The sequence below is a fragment of the Hydra vulgaris genome, chromosome 15, assembly GCF_038396675.1.
Source record: "Hydra vulgaris chromosome 15, alternate assembly HydraT2T_AEP".
Classification (NCBI taxonomy): Eukaryota; Metazoa; Cnidaria; class Hydrozoa; order Anthoathecata; family Hydridae; genus Hydra; species Hydra vulgaris.
This window is the reverse complement of record NC_088934.1, coordinates 45,922,793-45,945,222: the sequence shown is the minus strand read 5'-3', so window position 1 is coordinate 45,945,222 and position 22,430 is coordinate 45,922,793. Positions and strand designations below refer to the sequence as shown.

Below are 22,430 nucleotides of genomic sequence, written 5' to 3'. Positions count from 1 at the left end.
TTCTGGGAGATCATTAATGTAAATTTAAAAAGAGTATAGGGCCAAGGAAAGAACTTGAAGAAACCTTGAAGTTACAGGATATGAAGGAGAGTGTTGTCCATTGAGGACAACTTTTATACTTAGATTTTATAATACAATTGGTGAGGAAGGATTCAATAATCTTAACAATGTTACCTGACACACTGTAAGAACAGAGCTTGTGGAGAAGACCACCATGCCAAACTTATTTTATTTTATAAACAAAATACTTAAAAATTGAATATTGAAAATCAAACTAAATCATAGTATGAAATAATATAGGGAATGTCCATTGGTGCATTTTGTTATATATTAACTATTATAACTTATTTCACCTCCTGATTATCGCAAAACAAAGACTTTTAACTAAGATTTTACTTAGGGTGCACTTTGGGAACATCCAAAAATTGTTATTAGTAAAAAAAATAATGACTTCCATTGTAACTTGCTAACAAATCAAATAAAAACTTAAAAGCGTTTTTTATTGTTTAATATAATAATATTAAGGACATCCATTGATCCATCAAATTAAATATTATTTATAATTACTTTAACCTCCATTTGAGAAATTTTTTATTTTTATATGCAATATCAAAATATCATATTAAACTTTTTTTTTCAAAATTTTTTTTTTTTGATTTTTGGGTATGCCTAAAGTCAGACTAGATGCACCCTAAATCCACCATATATGTATATGTGTGTGTGAGTATATGTATGTATATATATATATATATATATATATATATATATATATATATATATATATATATATATATATATATATGTATTTATATATATATATATATATATATATATATATATATATATATATATATATATATATATATATATATATATATATACATACAATATATATATATATACATACATATATATATACATATATATATATATATATGTATATATATATATATATATATATATATATATATAATATATATATATATATATATATACATACATATATATTTGCGTTCTACCTGATATAGTTGTCAAACAGGTTGATCCAATGCTTGACATTCTTATCACTCCAGCTTCTGTATCTAAAGTCATTTCCTGCTTAGACTCTTCAACAGCTTGTGGCCCAGACAATGTATCTGTTATAGTCTTGCAGAAGTGTTCTCCGGAGCTGTCATCTATACTTTCAAAACTATACAACAAGTGCTTATCAGAGTCTTGTTTTCCAGGCTGCTAGACAGCGACATCTGTTATCCCTATTTTCAAAAATTCTGGACAGGAATCTGATTCGTTTAACTACCGTCCCATTAGTCTTCTTCCTATCATAAGCAAGGTTTTTGTATCTTTAATTAACAAACACTTATTCTCTCATCTTGAATCTAATAACTTACTTTCTGATCATCAGTATAGATTTCGATCTTCTTGTTCTACAGCTGATTTGCTAACAGTAATAACCGATAGGTTTTATAGTGCATTAGATAAAGGTGGAGAGGTTAAGACCATTGCTCTTGATAAATACTAAACTTTATCAAAAGCTTTTGATAAAGTTTGGCATGCTGGTCTTCTCCACAAGCTTTCTTCTTATGGTGTATCTGGTAACATCTTTAAGATTATTGAATCTTTCCTTTCAAATCGTAGTATAAAAGTTGTCCTCAATGGACAGTACTCTTCTTCTTACTCTGTAACTTCAGGGATTCCTCAAGGTTCAATCCTTGACCCTATACTCTTTTTAATTTACATTAACAATCATCTAGATATTCTCACATCTAAGGTGGCATTGTTCGCTGATGATACTTCCATTTATTTTTGTCATGATATGAAGCTAACACTCTCTGATTGCTTGGAGGGATCATTTGAGCTTGAAAAGGATCTCACTTCTACTACAGCATGGGGGTCACAGTGGCTGGTGAACTTTAATTCAGATAAAACTCAATTTTTTTTAGCAAATTGCTATTGCAATAATTTAGATCTCCCAATATTTATCATCTTCTAGGATTAACTCTTACTTCCAATCTTTCTGGAAAACCATATATCGAATCAGTTGCAAAATTAGCCTCTGCTAAGGCTGCATTTTGTTCTTTATTGAGCTCGACACTTTCCTACTCCGGATTCTATTCTCTATCTCTATAAATCTCAAATCTGGTCTTGTATGGAATACTGTTGCAATATCTGGGGCAGATTATCTAATAATGCTCTTTCTCTTTTAGACAAGGTGCAAAAATGCATTCTAAACATAGTTAGACCTGCTCATGCAGCCAATCTCCAACCATTATCACATAGTCGTAATGTTGCTTCACTTTCTCTTTTCTACAGATAATATAATGGGCACTACTCTAAAGAGCAAGCGTCTCTTGTGCCATCTACTAAAATTCATTCTCGTGTTACTTTTCATTTAATTAAGTCTCACCCTTTTTCTGTGACTGTTCTTAAGTGCTCCAAAAACTCTTATTTGTCTAGTTTTTTTCCTCGAACATCAGTCCTTTGGAATTCGCTTCCTTCATCTTGATTTCCAAATTCATATAATTTGTAATCCTTTAAGTTGTCTGTCAATTGTTATCTTGCTCTACAATCTTCATCTTTTCTCTACCAGTAACATCCAACTCTAATTAATGGTTGCTTGCAGCCTTGTTGGAAGCGAAGATGTTTAAAAAAAAAGTATATTTATATACATTTATATAGTATATATATATATATATATATTTATATATAAATATATATATATATATATATATATATATATATATATATATATATATATATTTGTATAGTATATATATATATTTGTATAGTATATATATATATATTTGTATAGTATATATATATATATTTGTATAGTATATATATATATATTTGTATAGTATATATATATAGTATATATATATTTAGAAATTTAATTTATAGAAAAAAATATTTTACAGGAAGTTATAAATTATTAAAACTAAAATAAAAAATAAAAAAAAAAAAATAAATTTGTTTTTAGTTTTAGTTATAATAATTTTTAACTTCTTGTAAAATATTTTTTTCTATAATTTGAAATTTTTTTGAGATTTAGTAACTCATCCTGATGATCCAGCAATGGTGAAACTTAAAGTTGAAGAAAAAAGTTAGATAAGTGTTTTTTACTAATTTACTAATTTATTATTGCTCTGTTCTTTAAGAACATTGAGCACTCTATTTGTAAAATACACTAACATAATTTACATATATATATATATATATATATATATATATATATATATATATATATATATATATATATATATATATATATATATATATATATATATATATATATATATATATATATATATATATATATATATATATATATATATATATATATATATACACATATACATATGCTCAATGAGAGTGCTCAATGCTATTAAAGAACAGAGCAATAATAAATTAGTAAAAACGCTTACCTAATTTTCTTCAACAGCTTCTTTTTCTATCAGTAGGTCATCAGGAAGGCTTCCTGATGAACTTACTGATGGAAAAACAAGCTGTCGAAAAAAATTAGATATGTTTTTTTACTAATTTATATATGTATATATATATATATATATATATATATATATATATATATATATATATATATATATATATATATATATATATATATATATATATATTATATATATATATATTTATATATATATATATATTTATATATATTTATATAAATTAGTAAAAACACATATCTAATTTTTTTCGACAATTAATTAGACAATTAAATTCAAGGCATTAAAAACAAAGCGCGCGACCACATAGGCATAATGACTTATTATAATTTAACTTGAAAAAAAATTTAATTAACTATTCATTTGACCACTTGCTTAGTTTATTTATAGTGTTTTGAAGATTTTTATTGTCCTCTTGATTCTTTATCACCAAAATCACTTTTGTGTCATTAGCAAAAAGTTTTACAATGTTTTTTAGATAACCACATAAAACATTTAAGGCGACAAAAACGATATGATAAGTAAGTTCCTTTGATAGCGAAGCATTCTCAAATTGTTTAGCAGGTACTTAATGTGTAATAGCTGCTGGTTAGGTTTCAGAAATTCAAAGAAATCTTAAAACAATTTCTAACATAAATCAGATAAATTCATATAATTTTATTATAATTTTAAATATGATATAATTTTAAAAATTAGTCTTTTAGAAAGTCATATAGAAAATGATTTGTTAAAAAAAGGTCTTTTTTTAACAAATCATTTTCTATATAACTTTCTTTAAAAACCTTAAAACATTTTTCACTTTCTTTAAAAAGTAAAAACTTAATGTTCTTTACTTTCTTTAAAAAGTAAAAAATATACATATATATCCACTATGAAATGCTACATGCCTGATGATTTAAAATCTATTTTTGTAACTAAAACCATGTCCTTTGATTTAAAAAATTTGATTGCTAATTTTTGACATTATTTTTTTTATTCAAAGCATTTTGAAGGGACAGTTTATGATTAACACTTTTTGCAGTACCACCTACTCCATTACATGCATATTTAAAGATCTCGCATATAAAACAAATGGATAAAGAGATGACTTATTTTTTGGAAAAGTATAATAGCTAAAACTTCATCTTGTATGATAAATGAAAATTTTTTCCCAGAGTTTATTTCTAGCTGCTTTAAAAAGTATGTCTGAAATTTGATGACATAATTATTTTTGTGAGCTCATATTAAATATTTACTAACTCTTTTAGAAATTTATCATGACTTTTAACTATTGTTTCTAAGGAGCAGTTATCTGTTTTTAATAGTTACTTATAAGTAATTTCATTTACTGAATTCTCTATGAGGTTATTAAATTCTTTTTCAATTCTTTACTTGCCAAGACACTTTTCACCCTCATGTAATAACATCCTTTGTTTCCTAATGAACAAACGACTGAATCCACAAGATGTTTTGACTTTAATTCATTATTGACAAATCCATAATGTTGTGGCCTTTAAAGAGCAAAAAAAAAAAAAAAAAATCAGTCCTAATTTAGCTATATCATTAGATTTTAATTCTTCTAGCCATTTTTAGTAAAGTTTTGAAAGATTGCATAATATGATCTACTTCTGAATGTGCTGTCTATCATCAACTGTCTTTATATTAATAAAATCCTTTGCTCCTGGCAATAACCTGCTTTTATTATCATACTCTCCAGTTAATGCACTGAATTATAAACAATTTAAAATAAAAACCTATAAAAAAACAGAACTTAAATAAACAGTGTTTTCAATTTACAAACATCTCAAAATGACTGATATTTGGACTTGTTAGGCAAACAAACATATTTTATACTGTCAAACTGCTTATATTTTGCATATTTATTGCAGATAATTGTACTATAAATTAAGGATAATGATATGTAAAAATCGAGAAAATCAGAGATAGGGTTACACAAAGTTTCTTTTTAAATTAATTAAATCTAATCAATATAATAATGGTTTATACACATCAATCAGCCAGGTGAGACACAAGATATGAGAGGGTTATTAACCTACATTCCTAGACTTTCTGTGTCTTTTTTAATGCCGTAAACTATAAAGTGTATTTAACATTTTTTAAGTAATTTTATACTTACAGTTTTTGAACGAATGGAATACTCGTCTAACACAACTCTATGACGCTCCCATCGACGAATAATGTGTGCATTAATAATATTTTTAAATATGCTACTGTGATGAAACAGCCTACAAATGTTAATGTCTCCTTCTGTTATAAGGGAATATTTTGTTACTGCACACGAGCTATATGCACGACATGCAGATCTTGGTATTTGTTCCTTTGATAAATCATCTAATAAATTTTGACTTTCCATTATGATGATAAAAAAAACTAAATGATTAAAAAAAAAAAAAAATTAGTATGAAAATATTCAATATATATATATTATATATATATATATATATATATATATATATATATATATATATATATATATATATATATATATATATATATATATATATATATATATATATTAATAAAAAACACTTATCTAACTTTTTCCTTCAACTTTAAGTTTCACCATTGCTGGATCATCAGGAACTCTTCCTGGTGATCCAGCAATGGTGAAACTTAAAGTTGAAGAAAAAAGTTAGATAAGTGTTTTTTATTAATTTAATTTATTATTGCTCTGTTCTTTAAAAACATTGAGCACTCTATTTGCAAAATACACTAACATAATTTACATATATATATATATATATATATATATATATATATATATATATATATATATATATATATATATATATATATATATATATATATATATATATATATATATATATATTAAATACAATATATATCAGGGTTCCTACAGGATTATTTAAAAAATAGGAAATTTTTTAATAAAAAAACAAGACTATGGAGGCCTAAAAAACAGGATTTTTCTTAGAAAAACAGGCTATTTTATGACAACAATTAAAAAATCCATTTTTAAAAACCATAAATGAACACAAAAATGTTTTTTAAACAATAAAAAAATGTATATATTTATATGCATCAAAAAAATTAGTTATAAAAAAACTACAAAAAAGAATATTAATTACATAAGTCTGGATGAATAAAAAAAGAATTAGAGCAATTGCTCAGCTTTATGTGAATAAAATTTTTAGCAATTTCGCTCTAATTTTTATTTATGTAAAGTTGAGCAATTACTCCAAAAACGCTGAGTAAAAGCAATTCCTTTTTTTATTCAGCCGGCCTCTTATAATCAATCAAATAAACAAATTTACTTTGCAGATAACTGATAGTATCAAATTTTAAAAACTCATGTAAATAAAAAAGAAATTAAATATAAAATATAAATGCATCCAGATTAACTTTTTTTAAATTCTGAACATTCTTTCATTATTTTACGTCTAGCTTTCTTTTTTTTCCTATTTCTATATCCAGCTCTACACCTAATTTTCTGTTAAGTTACTGTCCTAATTCTACTATTTATATCTATATATATCTACTGTGCAAATTAATTGCTAATTGGTCCAAAATAATATCCTCACAAATCAATGCTTTCAAACCTTCCAAAAAACCTTCCAAAAAATTGGAAACTGTATGGAGTTGATATGAACCAACATTCATAATATATTTTTTTTTAATCATTTTATAATATTTAAATAGAAATCTTCTAAGAGAAAGAATTAAACCTGATTGCAGCTAAATTTTCACAAATATTTTGTGAAAATATTCGTGAAAAGTATATTCGATATAGATGACTTATATATGTGAAAAATAAGTGATCAAAAAGATCATGACAAAAGTATCATATTATTTTTTTGTCAGTGATGTAATTGTTTCATCATAATTAAATGTGCTAGACAAACACTTCAATTCATTCAAAATATTTTTTTGAGTAGAAGGGGTCTATTCTGAACTGTATCATGTACTTCAGTATACATGATTTTTTTTGCTATTCTTTAGCAATTTTAGAATGCGAAAATATGTTTATATTTAGTATATCTATAAATATATCAGAAACAGGATTGAAAAAACCAAAAAAAATCATTAAAAAGAAGATGGGAGTAGTAAAAGAAACAAAGCTTGTTTTTATATACAGAACAATGATGTATTGATTGATGAATTATAGCAGTTATATTAATAAAAAATATAATTTACAAAAGTCAACTGCCTACTGCTTTTCTTTAACTGAAAAAGTTGACTAAACACAGCTTTTTTAATAAAAAAGGTGTTTAAACAACAACAACAAAAAAAACCATGATTTTATTGGAATTTTAAAATATACATATATTTTTTTCTTTTTTGCAATTCACCTCCCCAAGGCCAAGAAGGCCACTACAGGTGAGGAGGCTACTTGTAGTAATAACTATCTCCCAACTCTATAACTCTGAAACATGAACCTTGAAGGCTGCTGTGCGGAGAAACAAGTTGAGCACGGTACTACCAGGGACATGGTAGGAATCGAACTCGGAACCTCTCACTTAAGAAGCCAGCGCTCTACCACTACACCACTACTGAATATATATATATATAAATATATATATATATATAAATACAAATATATATATATATATATATATATATATATATATATATATATATATATATATATATATATATATATATATATATATATAGATAGATAGATAGATATATAGATATATACATATATATATATATATATATATATATATATATATATATATATATATATATATATATATATATATATATATATAAATATATATATATATATGTCATATCACATTAAAAGTTAAATCATATTGACTTATTGCTGCATTTTAAAAACAAAGAGACAATGTCGGGTTGCCAGCAAAAAGCTACTTTAAAAGTCCAGGATATTTCCAGGACTTTTCAAGGATAATTTGGGGTTTTTCAAGGATATATTGATCTTTTCTCAACCAGAAAAAAACAAAATATGTTGTCTTCAAATTATGTTTTGTATAAATGTATATATATATATATATATATATATATATATATATATGAATATATATATATATATATATATATATATATATATATATATATATATTCATATATATATATATATATATATATATATATATATATATATATTTATATATATATATATATATATATATATATATATATATATATATATATATATATAAATGTATATATATAAATGTATATATATAGATGTATATATATATGTATATATATATATGTATAAATATATATATATATATATATATATATATATTATATATATATATATATATATATATATATATATATATATATTTTAACATCTTTGCTTCCAACAAGGCTGCAAGCAGCCACTAATTAAAGTTGGAAGTTACTGAAAGAGAAAAGATGAAGATTGTCGAGCAAGATAACGATTGACAGATGACTTAAAAGATTGCAAATTATATGAATCAGGAAAGCAAGATGAAGGAAGTGAATTCCAAAGAATTGATGTTTGAGGAAAAAAACTAGACAAATAAGCGTTTTTGGAGCAATTAGGAACAGTCACTGAAGAATGATGACACTTAATTGAATGACGAGTAACACGAGAATGAATTTTAGTAGATGGCACAAGAGATGCTAGCTCTTTAGAGCAGTGCCCATTATAGTATTTGTAGAAAAGAGAAAGAGAAGCAACATTACGACGATGTGATAATGGTTGGAGGTTGGCTGCAAGAGCAGGTCCAACTATGTTTACAATGTGTTTTTGCACTTTGTCTAAAAGAGAAAGAGCATCATTAGATAATCTGCCCCAGATATTGCAACAGTATTCCATACAAGGCCAGATTTGAGATTTATAGAGATAGAGAATAGAATCCAAAGTAGGAAAGTGACGAGGTCGATAAAGAGATGCAACCTTAGCAGATGCTAATTTTGAAACTGATTCGATATATGATTTCCAAGAAAGATTGGAAGTAAGAGTTAATCCTAGAAGATGAAGAGTAGGTGACTCATCGAGTACATCACCGTTCATAAATATAGGAAGACCTAAATTATTGCAATAACGATTGGCTGAAAAAAATTGACTTTTATCTGAATTAAAGTTCACCAGCCACTGTGAGCCCCATGCTGTAGCAAAAGTGAGATCCTTTTCAAGCTCAAATGCCCCCTATAAGCAATCAGAGGGTGTTGGTTTCTTATCATGACAAGAATAAATGGTAGTATTATCTGCAAACAATGCCACCTTAGATGTGAGAATATCTGGAAGATCGTTAATGTATATTAAAAAGAGTATAGGGCCAACGATAGAAACTTGAGGAACCCCTGAAGTTACAGAATAAGAGGAAGAGTGTTGTCCATCGAGGACAACTTTTATGCTACGATTGGAAAGGAAGGATTCAATGATCTTAAGGATGTTGCCGGATACACCATAAGAAGAAAGCTTATGGAGAAGACCAGCATGCCAAACTTTATCAAAAGCTTTTGAAATGTCAAGAGCGATGGCCTTAACCTCTCCACCTTCATCTAATGCACAATAAAACCTGTCAGTTATTACTGTTAGCAAATCAGCTGTAGAACGAGAAGATCGAAATCCATATTGATGGTCAGAAAGTAAGTTATTAGATTCAAGATGAGAAATTAGGTGTTTGTTAATTAAAGATTCAAAAACCTTGCTAATGATAGGAAGAAGACTTATGGGACGGTAGTTAGACGAATCAGATCGCTCTCCAGAATTTTTGAAAATAGGAATAACAGATGTCGCTTTCCAGCAGGCTGGAAAACAAGACTCTGATAAGCACTTGTTGAATAGTTTTGAGAGTATAGATGACAGCTACGGAGAACACTTCTGCAAGACAATAACAGGTATGTTGTCCGGGCCACAAGTTATAGAAGAGTCTAGGCAGGAAATCACTTTAGATACAGATGCTGGAGTGATATGAATGTCAAGCAATGGATCAACCTGTTTGTTAGCAATATCAGGTAGAACGCAACTAGTGGAATCAAGAGATGATATTGATGAAAAGTTTTTAGCAAACAATTCGGCTTTGTCTTTAGTTGAGGTGACAAAGTCTGAACCATACAAGAGTGGTGGAATTATAGATTTGCCCTTATTATTGATATTATTAAAGATTCTCCAGAAGTCACGAGAGCCTAATTTATGAGAGGAGATACGAGATTTCATGACCTGAGAATAGCGGGTTTTGGCGTTAGACAAAACCTTTTTACAATTTTTCTAGCAGTAATAAACAGACGTCTGTTTTCTGGAGAATTGTTTTGCTGATAAATATGGAAGTAACGGTTTCGATTGGCAATCGCACCAGCACAGTGTGAGGAAAACCATGGAGGAGAGTGAGGCTTAACCTGGAATCGTCAAGAGGGAATAAAAGATTCCAAGCCAGCCTGAATCCACGAAGTTATGTAAGAAGCACATTCGTCGACAGGAAGATGAAAGATTTCTACCCAAGGGCCATCACAAAGAAAATCATGGAAAGAGTCCCAGTCATTTTTACTGTACTTGTAAGAGGTTCGATAATAGGGGGATTCAGGTGAATAAGAAGAATGAGATATTAGTTTTAGAGAGATCAAACTGTGATCAGAAGCACCTAAGGGTAAATGTGGAGAAACTGAGCACTGACTAGGATCAGAAACAAGACATAAGTCGAGTAGAGAAGGTAGATGATTCGGGTTGTCAGGAAAGCGAGTTGGAAAGTTGACTATTTGAGTTAAGGATTGAGAGGCAAAAGTTGTGGGCTTTAATGCCTGCAGAGTCACTGACACTAGAGCCAAGCCATTCAGAGTGGTAAGCATTAAAGTCACCGACAACAACTATATTAGCTGATGGATAAAGAGAGAGGGCTTGGTCAATTTGATCAGAAATAATGTCAAAAAGAGTGCAGTCGTGAGATGAAGGAGAGCGATATAGAATAAAGAGAAAGGCAATAGAGTGCAGTGGCGCTAAACGAAAGCACATGAAAGAATAGTCTGTGGATTCAAACCTAGTTTCACGACAAATGGGTCAATTCTTACGAATGTAAATGATCAGGCCAAGCATGTTACTATTGGAGTCTTTACGAATTAGAGGCAAATAACCATCAATACTAAGATCACAAGATGAGACAGCCGAACTCAAATTAGTCTCACAAAGAGCAACTAGGTCTGGTGAATTTTGCAAGAGATAAGACTCAACAGAAGAAAAGTTACTTCGAAGACCACGAATATTAGTGAATGATAGGTTTAGAGAACTTGGTGATGATGATGGTTTTTTGTGTTTTATAGTTTTTGATACTTTATTTATTTTTAAATTAGATTGAAGAACTTGACTCAAAGGATAGATAGTACTCAGAACACCGTTTAATAGCCCAAGCAATTGCCTTATTACTACTAATAAACCCTAAGCCGTAACAAAGGGCTCCAAATGTGGCCTCCGCAATGTACACCAATAGTACAAACAGGGACACCATCCATGCGCAACATGGCACTGTTAATACTTTGATATTTTTCAGCTGTTGATGGAATCAGCCTCTCTGAGAGCTACCACAGAGTTCGGGAAACCTGACTACCAGCCGGCCTCAGAACCATAAAACTGAGTTTTAGAGCTGTACCCTCATTAGGAGATAATAGAATGAGTTGCCTAGTCATAAAAACAGAGTCACAAGCAAAACCCACGCATTGAGTCAAGAAGATCCAGCATTCAACATCCTAAACTGGAAACAATGTATTAAAAATACATATGTGCCAGCCTAATAGATGAAGAAGGGGTGTGAGGCTGGTCAATAGATAGAATCTGTTTACCCCTTATGTCTTTGCCTAGGAGGCCTTCTACAAGACAGTAGCTGGGTGCATTTAACATCTGCCCAAGATGAGTATTTTTATCGAGATACCATCTCTAGCCTTTACTCAACCAAGAGCCCCAAGGTAGGGGGTGTTTTAAATTGGAGTTGGCATCTCCTAGCCTTTGCCTAAAAAAGCGTATCTTACAAGGCAGCAGAACATGAAGCAGATTGTACTGGATTATATGTTACCAGTAGCAGGATAACCATAAGGATTTTCCATTAACTAATGAAGTTGGGATATTTTCAACAAGGTAGTCAACTTTTCCATTTACCATATATATATATATATATATATATATATATATATATATATATATATATATATATATATATATATATATATATATATATATATATATATATATATATATATATATATATATATATATATATATGTGTGTATATATATATATATATATATATATATATAGGTTATATATATATATATATATATATATATATATATATATATATATATATATATACTTATGTATATATATACATATATATATATATATATATATATATATATAGAGAGAGAGAGAGAGAGAGAGAGAGAGAGAGAGAGAGAGAGAGAGAGAGAGAGAGAGAGAGAAAGAGAGATGCACTTTGCAAAATTTTTTTCCTACTTTTTCATAATTAAAATTTCTTCATTAATCAATTTACATCTCTTGCTAACTTTATCTACCTTTAAATGATTTTTATTTTCTTTTAACACTGAATTGTACCTATTGTATGCGAACCTACAGCTTTTTAAAAGATCACTGGGAAGCTCATACTGATGAATAACAATGTCATGGGAATTGATGTGATCATAAACTGTTCTTTGGATTCATCATACTGTTGTTTTGTATCATCTGCATCCTCAGTTGAAAGCCATTTTAATAAACATAATCTTTCAGCAAGACCCTTGAATTTCAGAATGGATACTTCCTTGTTTTAAACCATTTAATTCAGAGACAAGATGAATTATTTAAAGCTTTCAGTAATTATATACTTCCTTGTTTTAAACCATTTAATTCAGAGACAAGATGAATTATTTAAAGCTTTCAGTAATTATTAATTAATTACTGAATATATAATCATCTGGCGAAGCAGCTATCAGTATTATTACTGATAGCTGCTTCGCCAGATGATTTTTTTATAGTAAAATCTAAGATCAAAAAAATGTAAAAAAAACTTAACTAACCTGTAAAGAACACATTCAATCAATTTAAAAGTAACTCTGACTTGAAAATCCTTGCCTTGGGGGTTTTGGTTGAGTAAAGGCTAGAGATGGTGTCTTGATAAAAATCTTGAGCAGACGTTAACTATTCTATTATGTGCTTCTGCTTAGCACCTCTTCACTCTATCACCTTTCTTATTGTTCTTTATCGTTCTCCTTCTTCTCAAGACTGCGCTCTTTTAAATCTAATTTCTAATCAAATTGACCATGCTCTATCTCCTTATCCTTCTGCCAATATAGTTGTTATTAGTGACTTTAATGCTTATCACACTGAATCGCTTGGCTCAAATGCAACTGACCCTACTGGCCTATAACTTCTGTATTTCTCAATCTGTATTTCTCAATCAAGCCTATAACTTCTGTATTTCTCAATCTCTTACTCAGATATTTAACTTTGTGACTCATTTTCCTGACAACCCTAATCATTTACCTTCACTCCTTGATTTATGTCTAGTCTCTGATCCTAGCTTGTGTTCAGTTTTTCCTTTTTATCCCTTAGGTGGTTCTTGACCATGCAATGATCTCTTTAAATCTTTCATCTCATACTTCTTTTTTGGACTCACCCTATCATCGCACCACTTACTACTACCCTAAAGCTGACTGGGACTCTTTTCGTGATTTTCTTCGTCACAGTCTTTGGGCTGATGTCTTTTTTCTCTCAGCTGAAAAATGCGCCTCCTACGTAACCTCCTGGATTCATGCAGGACTGGATGCTTTTATTTTAAAGTCTTCTGAAAGATATAGTTCTATATCTTTCATGTAAATATTTAATAAGAATGCACCTCTTTTGGTGCCTTCTTATTAAGTATTTACATGAAAGATATTATTTTAAAGTCTTCTGAAAGATATAGTTCTATATCTTTCATGTAAATGCTTAATAAGAATGCATCTCTTTTGGTGCCTAATATTATGCTATTTATTGATAGCTTCAGAGATAAGCCATCTGAACTTGTCACACTAAAAATAAAATAATTATTTAAACTGCCTGAAAAATATATGTCAGTATAGCAGTGTCTAGCAAATATAAGTTTAACCTTCCTATATGAAACTTTTATATTAAAAGTGTTTTGCCATATGATGATTCCATAGAACTGATTTTATATGGGGCCGAAGAGGCTGCTTAGCTGTGGTGGAGTTAAAATACCTATGATAGGCAAAACTCTGATATAACCATCTCCCTCCTAATAACATTGTAATTAGAGTAGGAGGATCTTATAAACCTTGATGGTATTTTTTCCAGCAGTAGCAATAATATCTCTTATATATGAAAACTGATGTTAATCTTTTTTCATATATAAGAGATATTAATGTTAATCTTTTTAAGAATTAATAAAGAAAAATTAAACAATTTTTCTTTATTAATTCTTTTATAAATCATACTTATTAGTATAATTTAAATATTCATGGTTTACATAACACAAAATATAAACATACAAAACTCAATTCAAAAAATAGAATCGGTAATGGTCAATGTTGGTGTCAAATAAGTATTTGTATAAGTAAAAAATTTCTTAAATATTTGTATTTGTTTTGGATTGAAATATACTTGCATTTCCATAAACTAGGTTAACCAGCGTTTTTTGGGAAATGCTTTGAGGTTTGTAAATTTTTTTTTCTATTTTTCATTTTTAACACTAAAATAAATTTGTTACAGGACTTGTTTTCATTTCTCTATATAGTAGACCACTTTATTATTTTTGCTTTGAAAAAATTTTTTTGTATTTGCATTGGGAAAAAAGCTGATTAAATACATTTGTATTCAAATTTGTATTTGGAAATTTGCAAATAATGTATTTGTATTCAATCAAGTGTTTTTGACTCAAACTCTGGTAATGGTGATATTAAACCTAAAATAAAATTGGTAAACTTTATTTGAAAAACTCTAAACTTTACATATACTTTTATAAATGAACATGGTCAGACTTAGAAAAAAAAAAACAAAAAAAAACAACAAGTTATTGCTTTAAAAAAAAAAAATGTTTATTTAAGTAGAATAGTTTAAGTTCCTTAAGCATAGTATTTTTTTTTTGTAGTTAAAAACATTTTTTATCTACTTTATTGGTATCAGAAACTTCATTCCTGTTCTTGAAGTGCATTTTTATCGAAGATATTTTGTATTTAATAACTTTGTTTTTTCAATTCACCTGCCCAAGGCCCAGAAAGCCATTACAGTCGAAGAGGCTTCTTTAGTTGTGGTTACAACTCTCTCTATAACTCTGAAACACGAACCTTGATGAACAAAGGCTGCTAGTCAAAGAAACAAGTTAAGTGTGGTGTGCTACCAGGGACGCAATGAGGACTGAACTCAGAACATTCTCACTTATGAGGTGAGTGCTCTATCATTACACAACAACCGCATTATTATTGAAATGTTGAAATATATTTATAATTATTAATATTATAACAAATGCTAAATAATTTTTCTAACATATAATTTTTACATCTATTTTTCATATACATGTTGAAATTATGACAATCTCATGATCTATTTTTTCAGGCAGTGAAGGTACTTAATTTTCTTTTTGTCGTTTTGCTTACATTTTTGAAAATAAAACAATAAAGTTCCATAAAGATGTGTGCATGTGTTATATATATATATATATATATATATATATATATATATATTTATATATATATATATATATATATATATATATATATATATATATATATATATATATATATACAGTGGTGTACACTGGATTTTTAGATGTTTCAGTTTTGACACTTACAGGCATTGTGCAAACTGCAAACTTTTGTATGTTTATGCTTATTATCAAAAAAGAATGTTTTGCAAAGAATTGGGGTGATTGGAGCTTGGGAACTAAAAAACCCTAATTTTTGGGCCCACCTGGCCCTTAACGTGGGAGCAACGAGTTTATAAAATATTTCTTTACTATTTTTATCTAAACTTATATTCATCAACAAATTTCAAATTTCATGCAATAATCTCTTATTTTTCAAAAACTATGACCATATAAAGTTTTAACCCCCCTCAATTTGAGGGGGCTGTAAACATTGCAGGGTCATAAAAACTGAACACTAAGAGATTATTGCATGAAACTTTTTGATGAATATGAATTTAGATAAAAATAAAAAAATATTTTATAAACTCATTGCTCCCATATTAAGGGCTGGGTGGGCCCAAAAATTAGGGATTTTTGGATCCCAAGCTCCAATCACCCCAGTTCTTTGCAAAACATTCTTTTTTGATATAAGCACAAACATGGTTATGCTTATATCAAATAAAAAGGTTTGGAGTTTGCACAATGCCTGTAAGTGTCAAAACTCAAACTTCTGAAAATCCAGTGTACACCACTTTTTGCGACATTTGTTACCTTTTTTTAAATTGTTTCATTGTATTATTGATCATTTTTATGGTCTCTATTTTACTATTTTACTCTACTTTAACTATTTTGTTAATCTTTACTTTAACCAATTTTATTAATATATTTTAACTAAGGATAATTTTGTGTGTGTGTGTGTGTGTGTGTGTGTGTGTGTGTGTGTGTGTGTGTGTGTGTGTGTGTGTGTGTGTGTATATATATATAATTAGATGTGTGTGTATATATATATATATATATATATATATATATATATATATATATATATATATATATATATACATATATATATATATATATATATATATATATATATATACATATATATATATATATACACACACACACACACACACACACACACACACACACACACACACACACACACACACACACACACACACACACACACACACACACACACACACACACACATATATATATATATATATACACACACATAATTATTCTTAGTTAAAATATATTAATAAAATTGGAACAAAATAATTAAAATAGAGTAAAATAGAGACCATAAAATGATCAATAATACAATGAAACAATTTAAAAAAAGGTAACAAACGTCACAAAAATACAAAAAAGACAATTGAAAAAAGGGGATATTTTAAGAAACCAGAACTTTTTAGTACAAAGTATGTAACTAGCTTACAAACAAGACACCTTTTTCTTATGAACAAGATATAATACATGAACTGAAGATGAATATGTTATAGTCAACTATAACATAATCATCCTCAGTTAAAATATATCAATAAAATTGGTACAAATTAGTTAACAAAGAGTAAAATAGCATAATAGAGACCATAAAAATGATTAATAATACAAGAAAGAAGCAATTTAAAACAAGGTAACATTGTTAGCACTTTATAAATTGCTTTTATTTTGATTTTCTTGTATTATAATCACTTTTTATTATATTTTTATATTTGTTACTGACAAATATCATTTAAAAATGGTTAATATTCTGTCTTATAATGAATAATATTCAAATGAATGATATTCTGCTTAATAATTCTGCCTCTGAAGCATTAACTTAATCATGTAAAAACGATTAAGTTAATTTTCACTTAATCATTTTTACACGATTAATTTCATGCTTTAGAGGCAGAATTCAAAATCAAAAAACTATCATGACTAAACTTATTAAAACAACGTTTACTTGATAGAAGATGTTTGTAAATGTGCTAGTTTTTATCTGTTCTGTAATGTTAAATCTAATTAAATTTTATTAACTTTATTCACTTTATGTACATTTATTCACATTATAGTATAGCATCAGTTAAAATGTGACTATAATTTATAACTTATTGTTGAAACACAATTTTAAACAAATTAAACGTTTTTAACAAATTCAAAAAAAAATTGTCTAGTTCATAAAAGTAGTTACATATTGTACTAAAAAGCAAATTTAGAAAAAAAAAATATAAACATTATTTTATCCTAACTTCTTTACTTTCGTTTTCTGACGCTAATATTAACTTAAAGTGTGATATTTTTAATCACAATAAATTTTTAAGTAGGACTTAAAATATAAAAAACCTTGCGCATTGTTGGCTGATAATTTATAACGAAAAAAATCGAAGGTCGTCAAAAACAAACTTAAATTTTGTATTGAATCGTTTTAATTTACCTTACTTTAAAACTTTATACAACCAAAACGTTCAGTTACAATGCAATAAAATCGATTTTTCAAACAAAGTGTCAAAAAATTAATTTTAAAATGAAAATATTCCAATAAATTATTTGCAGCTATTAAACAAAGTTATCGTTAACTTTATAAAAAAAAACTGATTTCGCTACGTGCCGCATGCTAATTAATAAAAAATGTCATGCTCTCAAGATTTTGTGCAGATTTTAATAAAAAATGTATTTTTAAATTTATTATAAAAACAAAATTTAAAAAGATTAATAATAAATTTTTGTTTATTTAACAAATTACATTACACATTCTAATTAAAATATTATGTTAATATAATATTTGAATCAGAATATATATTTAATTATAGAAATTTGATTGTTTTTATTGTTACAAACAATTATTTTAAGTTTGCATTTTTTTTTGAAATGCACCTGAATTTCTTAATTATATTCCAACAACAATACATCAAACAGAGGCTTGATGAATATAACTATTCGATCGTTAAGATTTTTTTATTACACACAAAAATGAAATTAAAAAAATAGTAAAACAAAATGAAAAACCTAATTTTAATTTCAAAATCCATAGTGCGCACAGTGGGACAAAAGAGCGTTTTTTGTCCAAAATTATTTTAGTTGTTTTTATTATTAGAATTGCTATAATTTAATTATACAAACCATAAAGAAATCAATATCAAGCTCATATTTAACGCTAAACCGTAAAAATCTATATAAAAAGTATTTTTAAAAAAATTAAATAAAAAGTTATGAATTTAAATCTCGACGTTCTAGAACGTCGAATTCTAACAAATAAAAAGTTCAAAAACATAGGAAGGAAAATTTTTTTTATTGACATGTTTTCTAAAATAAATGAATCAGATTTAAAATAACGGCATCAGGTTTAATTAAAAGTTTCTTTCATAACATCTGTATTCTTGATATTTTACATGAAGGAGGTTCTCTACTAAGTCTTTATTTTTAGCTTTTTAAGCTTCTTTACTAAGTGGACCTATAGGCAATGAAAGCTTATTTTTTTTATATAATTTATAGTTCTTTATTCTCGTGAATGAAAACTCTAAAGCATGTGCAGCAGTGTGCTTTCCTGAGACCATTATAAACTTTGATTTACTTAATCTTTTTTTGCTTTATTATTATTGGATTTTTTAAAGTGTTTTAAAAAAGTGTTTTAAAAAGTGTAAAAAAAAAAAATTTTAAACATTTAAAATTTATATTTAATTAAATATCTATAATAAGCTATGCCATTCGTGAATACATCATTAGTTACGTCATTTTGAAGGTAGTCATTCTATGATTACATCATCTATTTAAAATAAGTTAAAACATCTGTTAAAACATAGTCACAAAAAATACTCTTTTAACTAAAAAAAAAAGGAAATGTAAGAAATATTCTTATGACTATGATTAAAAATATTTAAACCTATCCTTATAAAATTCTTTTTAAAAAAATGCAATATGTTTAGGGTTTATATATACCCAGTGGCAATTTTAGGGAGTTAGGGAGGGTTTTTGTGGGAGGTGTTCCAGCCCCCCAAAGAAAGTGATTTTCGAGTTATAGTCGATTTTTGACGAATATAGTCGGGTATTTAACACAATTCAGTCGGTTTAAATTTTTTTTTTTTAAGGAGCACTTGGGCACTTTTAAGGATTCATCCCCCTCATTTTTTCGAAGAATCTTCTCTGTATATACCATTATTATTAAGCAATATAAAAAACCGCAAAAAAAACAACAGCAAACAAATAATTAAATTCAATGAAATGTGTTCTTGGTTAATTATTTCTTTATTAAAACTTAATATTATGTAACTCTAAAAAATTTTATAAAGATAGGTTTAAATACTATAAATAGATGTTTTAACTAAATTTATAATAAAAACTTATCTAAAATGTCAACTTTTAAAAGTTATATTGTTGCCAACTATAGTTTTGGCTTATTTCATAACATCAACGCATTAAGAAACGAAGAGTCAAAGTCAAAAAGTCAATGGATATTTCTTCAAAGTTATGTTAAACACTTCATCATCCCAAGATTTCTTCGTATAAATAACCCATCGAACAATAATTTTAGTAAAATTAACTAATCATATTTATCATTAACTAATGATAAAAAAGATCTCCTTCTACATAATCAAAAGTTGGCAAAAAAAAAAAAAAAAAGATTTCATCAACATAATGATAATTAAAAATTGGACGAACTCATAAAATCGTGTGTAAAAAATAAAGATTATGAGAAAAATTACAACCATTACAGATGAATTCTACAAATATATGTTTTTGTGATTGAGAACTAAGCTAAAAAACAAATTTGATTTATTATTAAACAAAAATAGGTATAACGATAGCGATAAATAAAGAAAGTACAAGTTCTTAAAAGAGGTAACACATAATTTTTTTTTTAATTTTAGAAATTTTTAGATATTGAGGACTTTTTATAGAATTCGACGATTGAGCCTCTCTACTTCTACAAACCCTAGCCGTCAGCCCTGTTAGAGAAATTTTTAAGAAGTGACACCAAATATTAACCGCACACCAATCGCAGCGACGCAGCTGCTATAATCTAACTTTCTTTCTATTCTGAGCAAAGCTCCTATTTGGACATAATAAGCTGAGGCAATTCTACAAACAAAATGAGGGGGGTGGGGTGAATCCATGAAAAGTACCAACTGGCTTCTAAAAAAAAAGAAAAAAGGTCCTCAAAATGAAAATTTAACAAACTGAATTTTTGTCAAATACCCAACTAGCCGACTGAATTCGTAAAAAAACCGACTATAACTTAAAAACCACTTTCTTCAGAGGTGGAGGGTAGAACCCCCCTCCTCCCCGTAAAATCGCCTCTGATAATAAGTAAAATTATTTAAACAAAAATATTGATGAAAATAAACATGAACAAGTTGTACTTTGAGTTTTGAAAATGCATAAACCTGTTTCTACTAATTTAGATAAGGATCATTTTAAAGCTCTCAAAGAACTTTAGTCTAGCAACACAATTAGTGTTTATCTTTTTAAAAAAGGTCAAGTTTTGTTCGAAATAATAAATGCGATACCCTTAAAATAATTGAAGAACAACTTGGAAAATCTAAAATTATAAACTATGATTCAACTCAAAAACTCCTTCAAAAAGTTAAGAACACTTTATGAAATCAAATATCAAGTTTTATTCGATATTGTTTATCTTTAACCTTTAATATCAGTAAAAGAATCCGGGTTTAAATGAGAATTATTGCTTTCATAAATAAAAATACTTTTGTGTGATTTGGGTTTGTCAAACTGTTATTTTTTACATGAAAACAACATACATACATTAGAAAACGCAGCTCTCATAGATTTATTATTAACAGTAGTAATAGCGAAGAGTTTTTTGCAACATTATGAAGAAAAAGTGTTAATGCAGGCACAATTTCTTACACTACCAAATTATGTAAAATCACTTGAAAGGCATGATGACGATATCCATTCCCGTTTTAATAATGAGAAAAAATCAGAACATTTTCTAAAGTTGATAAATAATTAATAGACTAGAATAAAATATAAAATTGAAAAAAAAAGTGATTTACACACACTAAATTTTCTTGATCTCTCAAATAACAAATCCGGGACATACCTCTTAAATATCAATCGCAAGAATGCTATAACAAATGTGCAAATAAAGCCGCATTCTTTTCACAATCCAAAAATAGTTTATGATGTATTCATAATTTGGTTTTAATCCAAAGACCTTTTGTATAATGCAGCAAAGAACATATTAGTCATGAACTAGAGTTTCTTACAGAAATGCTCATTGAAAATGGTCATAATAAAAAAAATACTTCAAAACATTGTCCAAAAAAAAAAAAATACATTAAGCAAAATAATCAACAAAGCAGCAACAATAACATCAAAAATTAGAATTTAATTATATTTATTTACCATGGGAACCAAAATTATGTATTCAATTAAAAAAGTT

General features: G+C 27.3%; 1 protein-coding gene across 3 annotated transcripts in view; it reads right to left on the bottom strand.

Annotated features, from left to right (window-relative positions):
- The window catches only part of LOC136092408 (C-Maf-inducing protein-like), a 116,347-nt gene extending 97,631 nt beyond the window's left edge, over positions 1 to 18,716 (bottom strand). Inside the window, exons 1-2 of one of the 3 annotated variants that reach the window (XM_065820612.1) lie at positions 18,462 to 18,716; positions 5,578 to 5,831 (exon numbers count right to left, since the gene is read on the bottom strand). In XM_065820612.1, the coding sequence (XP_065676684.1) occupies positions 5,578 to 5,814 (237 nt within the window). In that variant the 5' untranslated portion in view covers positions 5,815 to 5,831; positions 18,462 to 18,716. Of the gene's footprint in view, positions 1 to 5,577; positions 5,832 to 18,276; positions 18,388 to 18,461 lie in introns of those variants that run through there. The other 2 variants (XM_065820614.1, XM_065820613.1) reach the window with 2 other exon arrangements.
- Between the last annotated feature and the right edge of the window lie 3,714 nt (positions 18,717 to 22,430).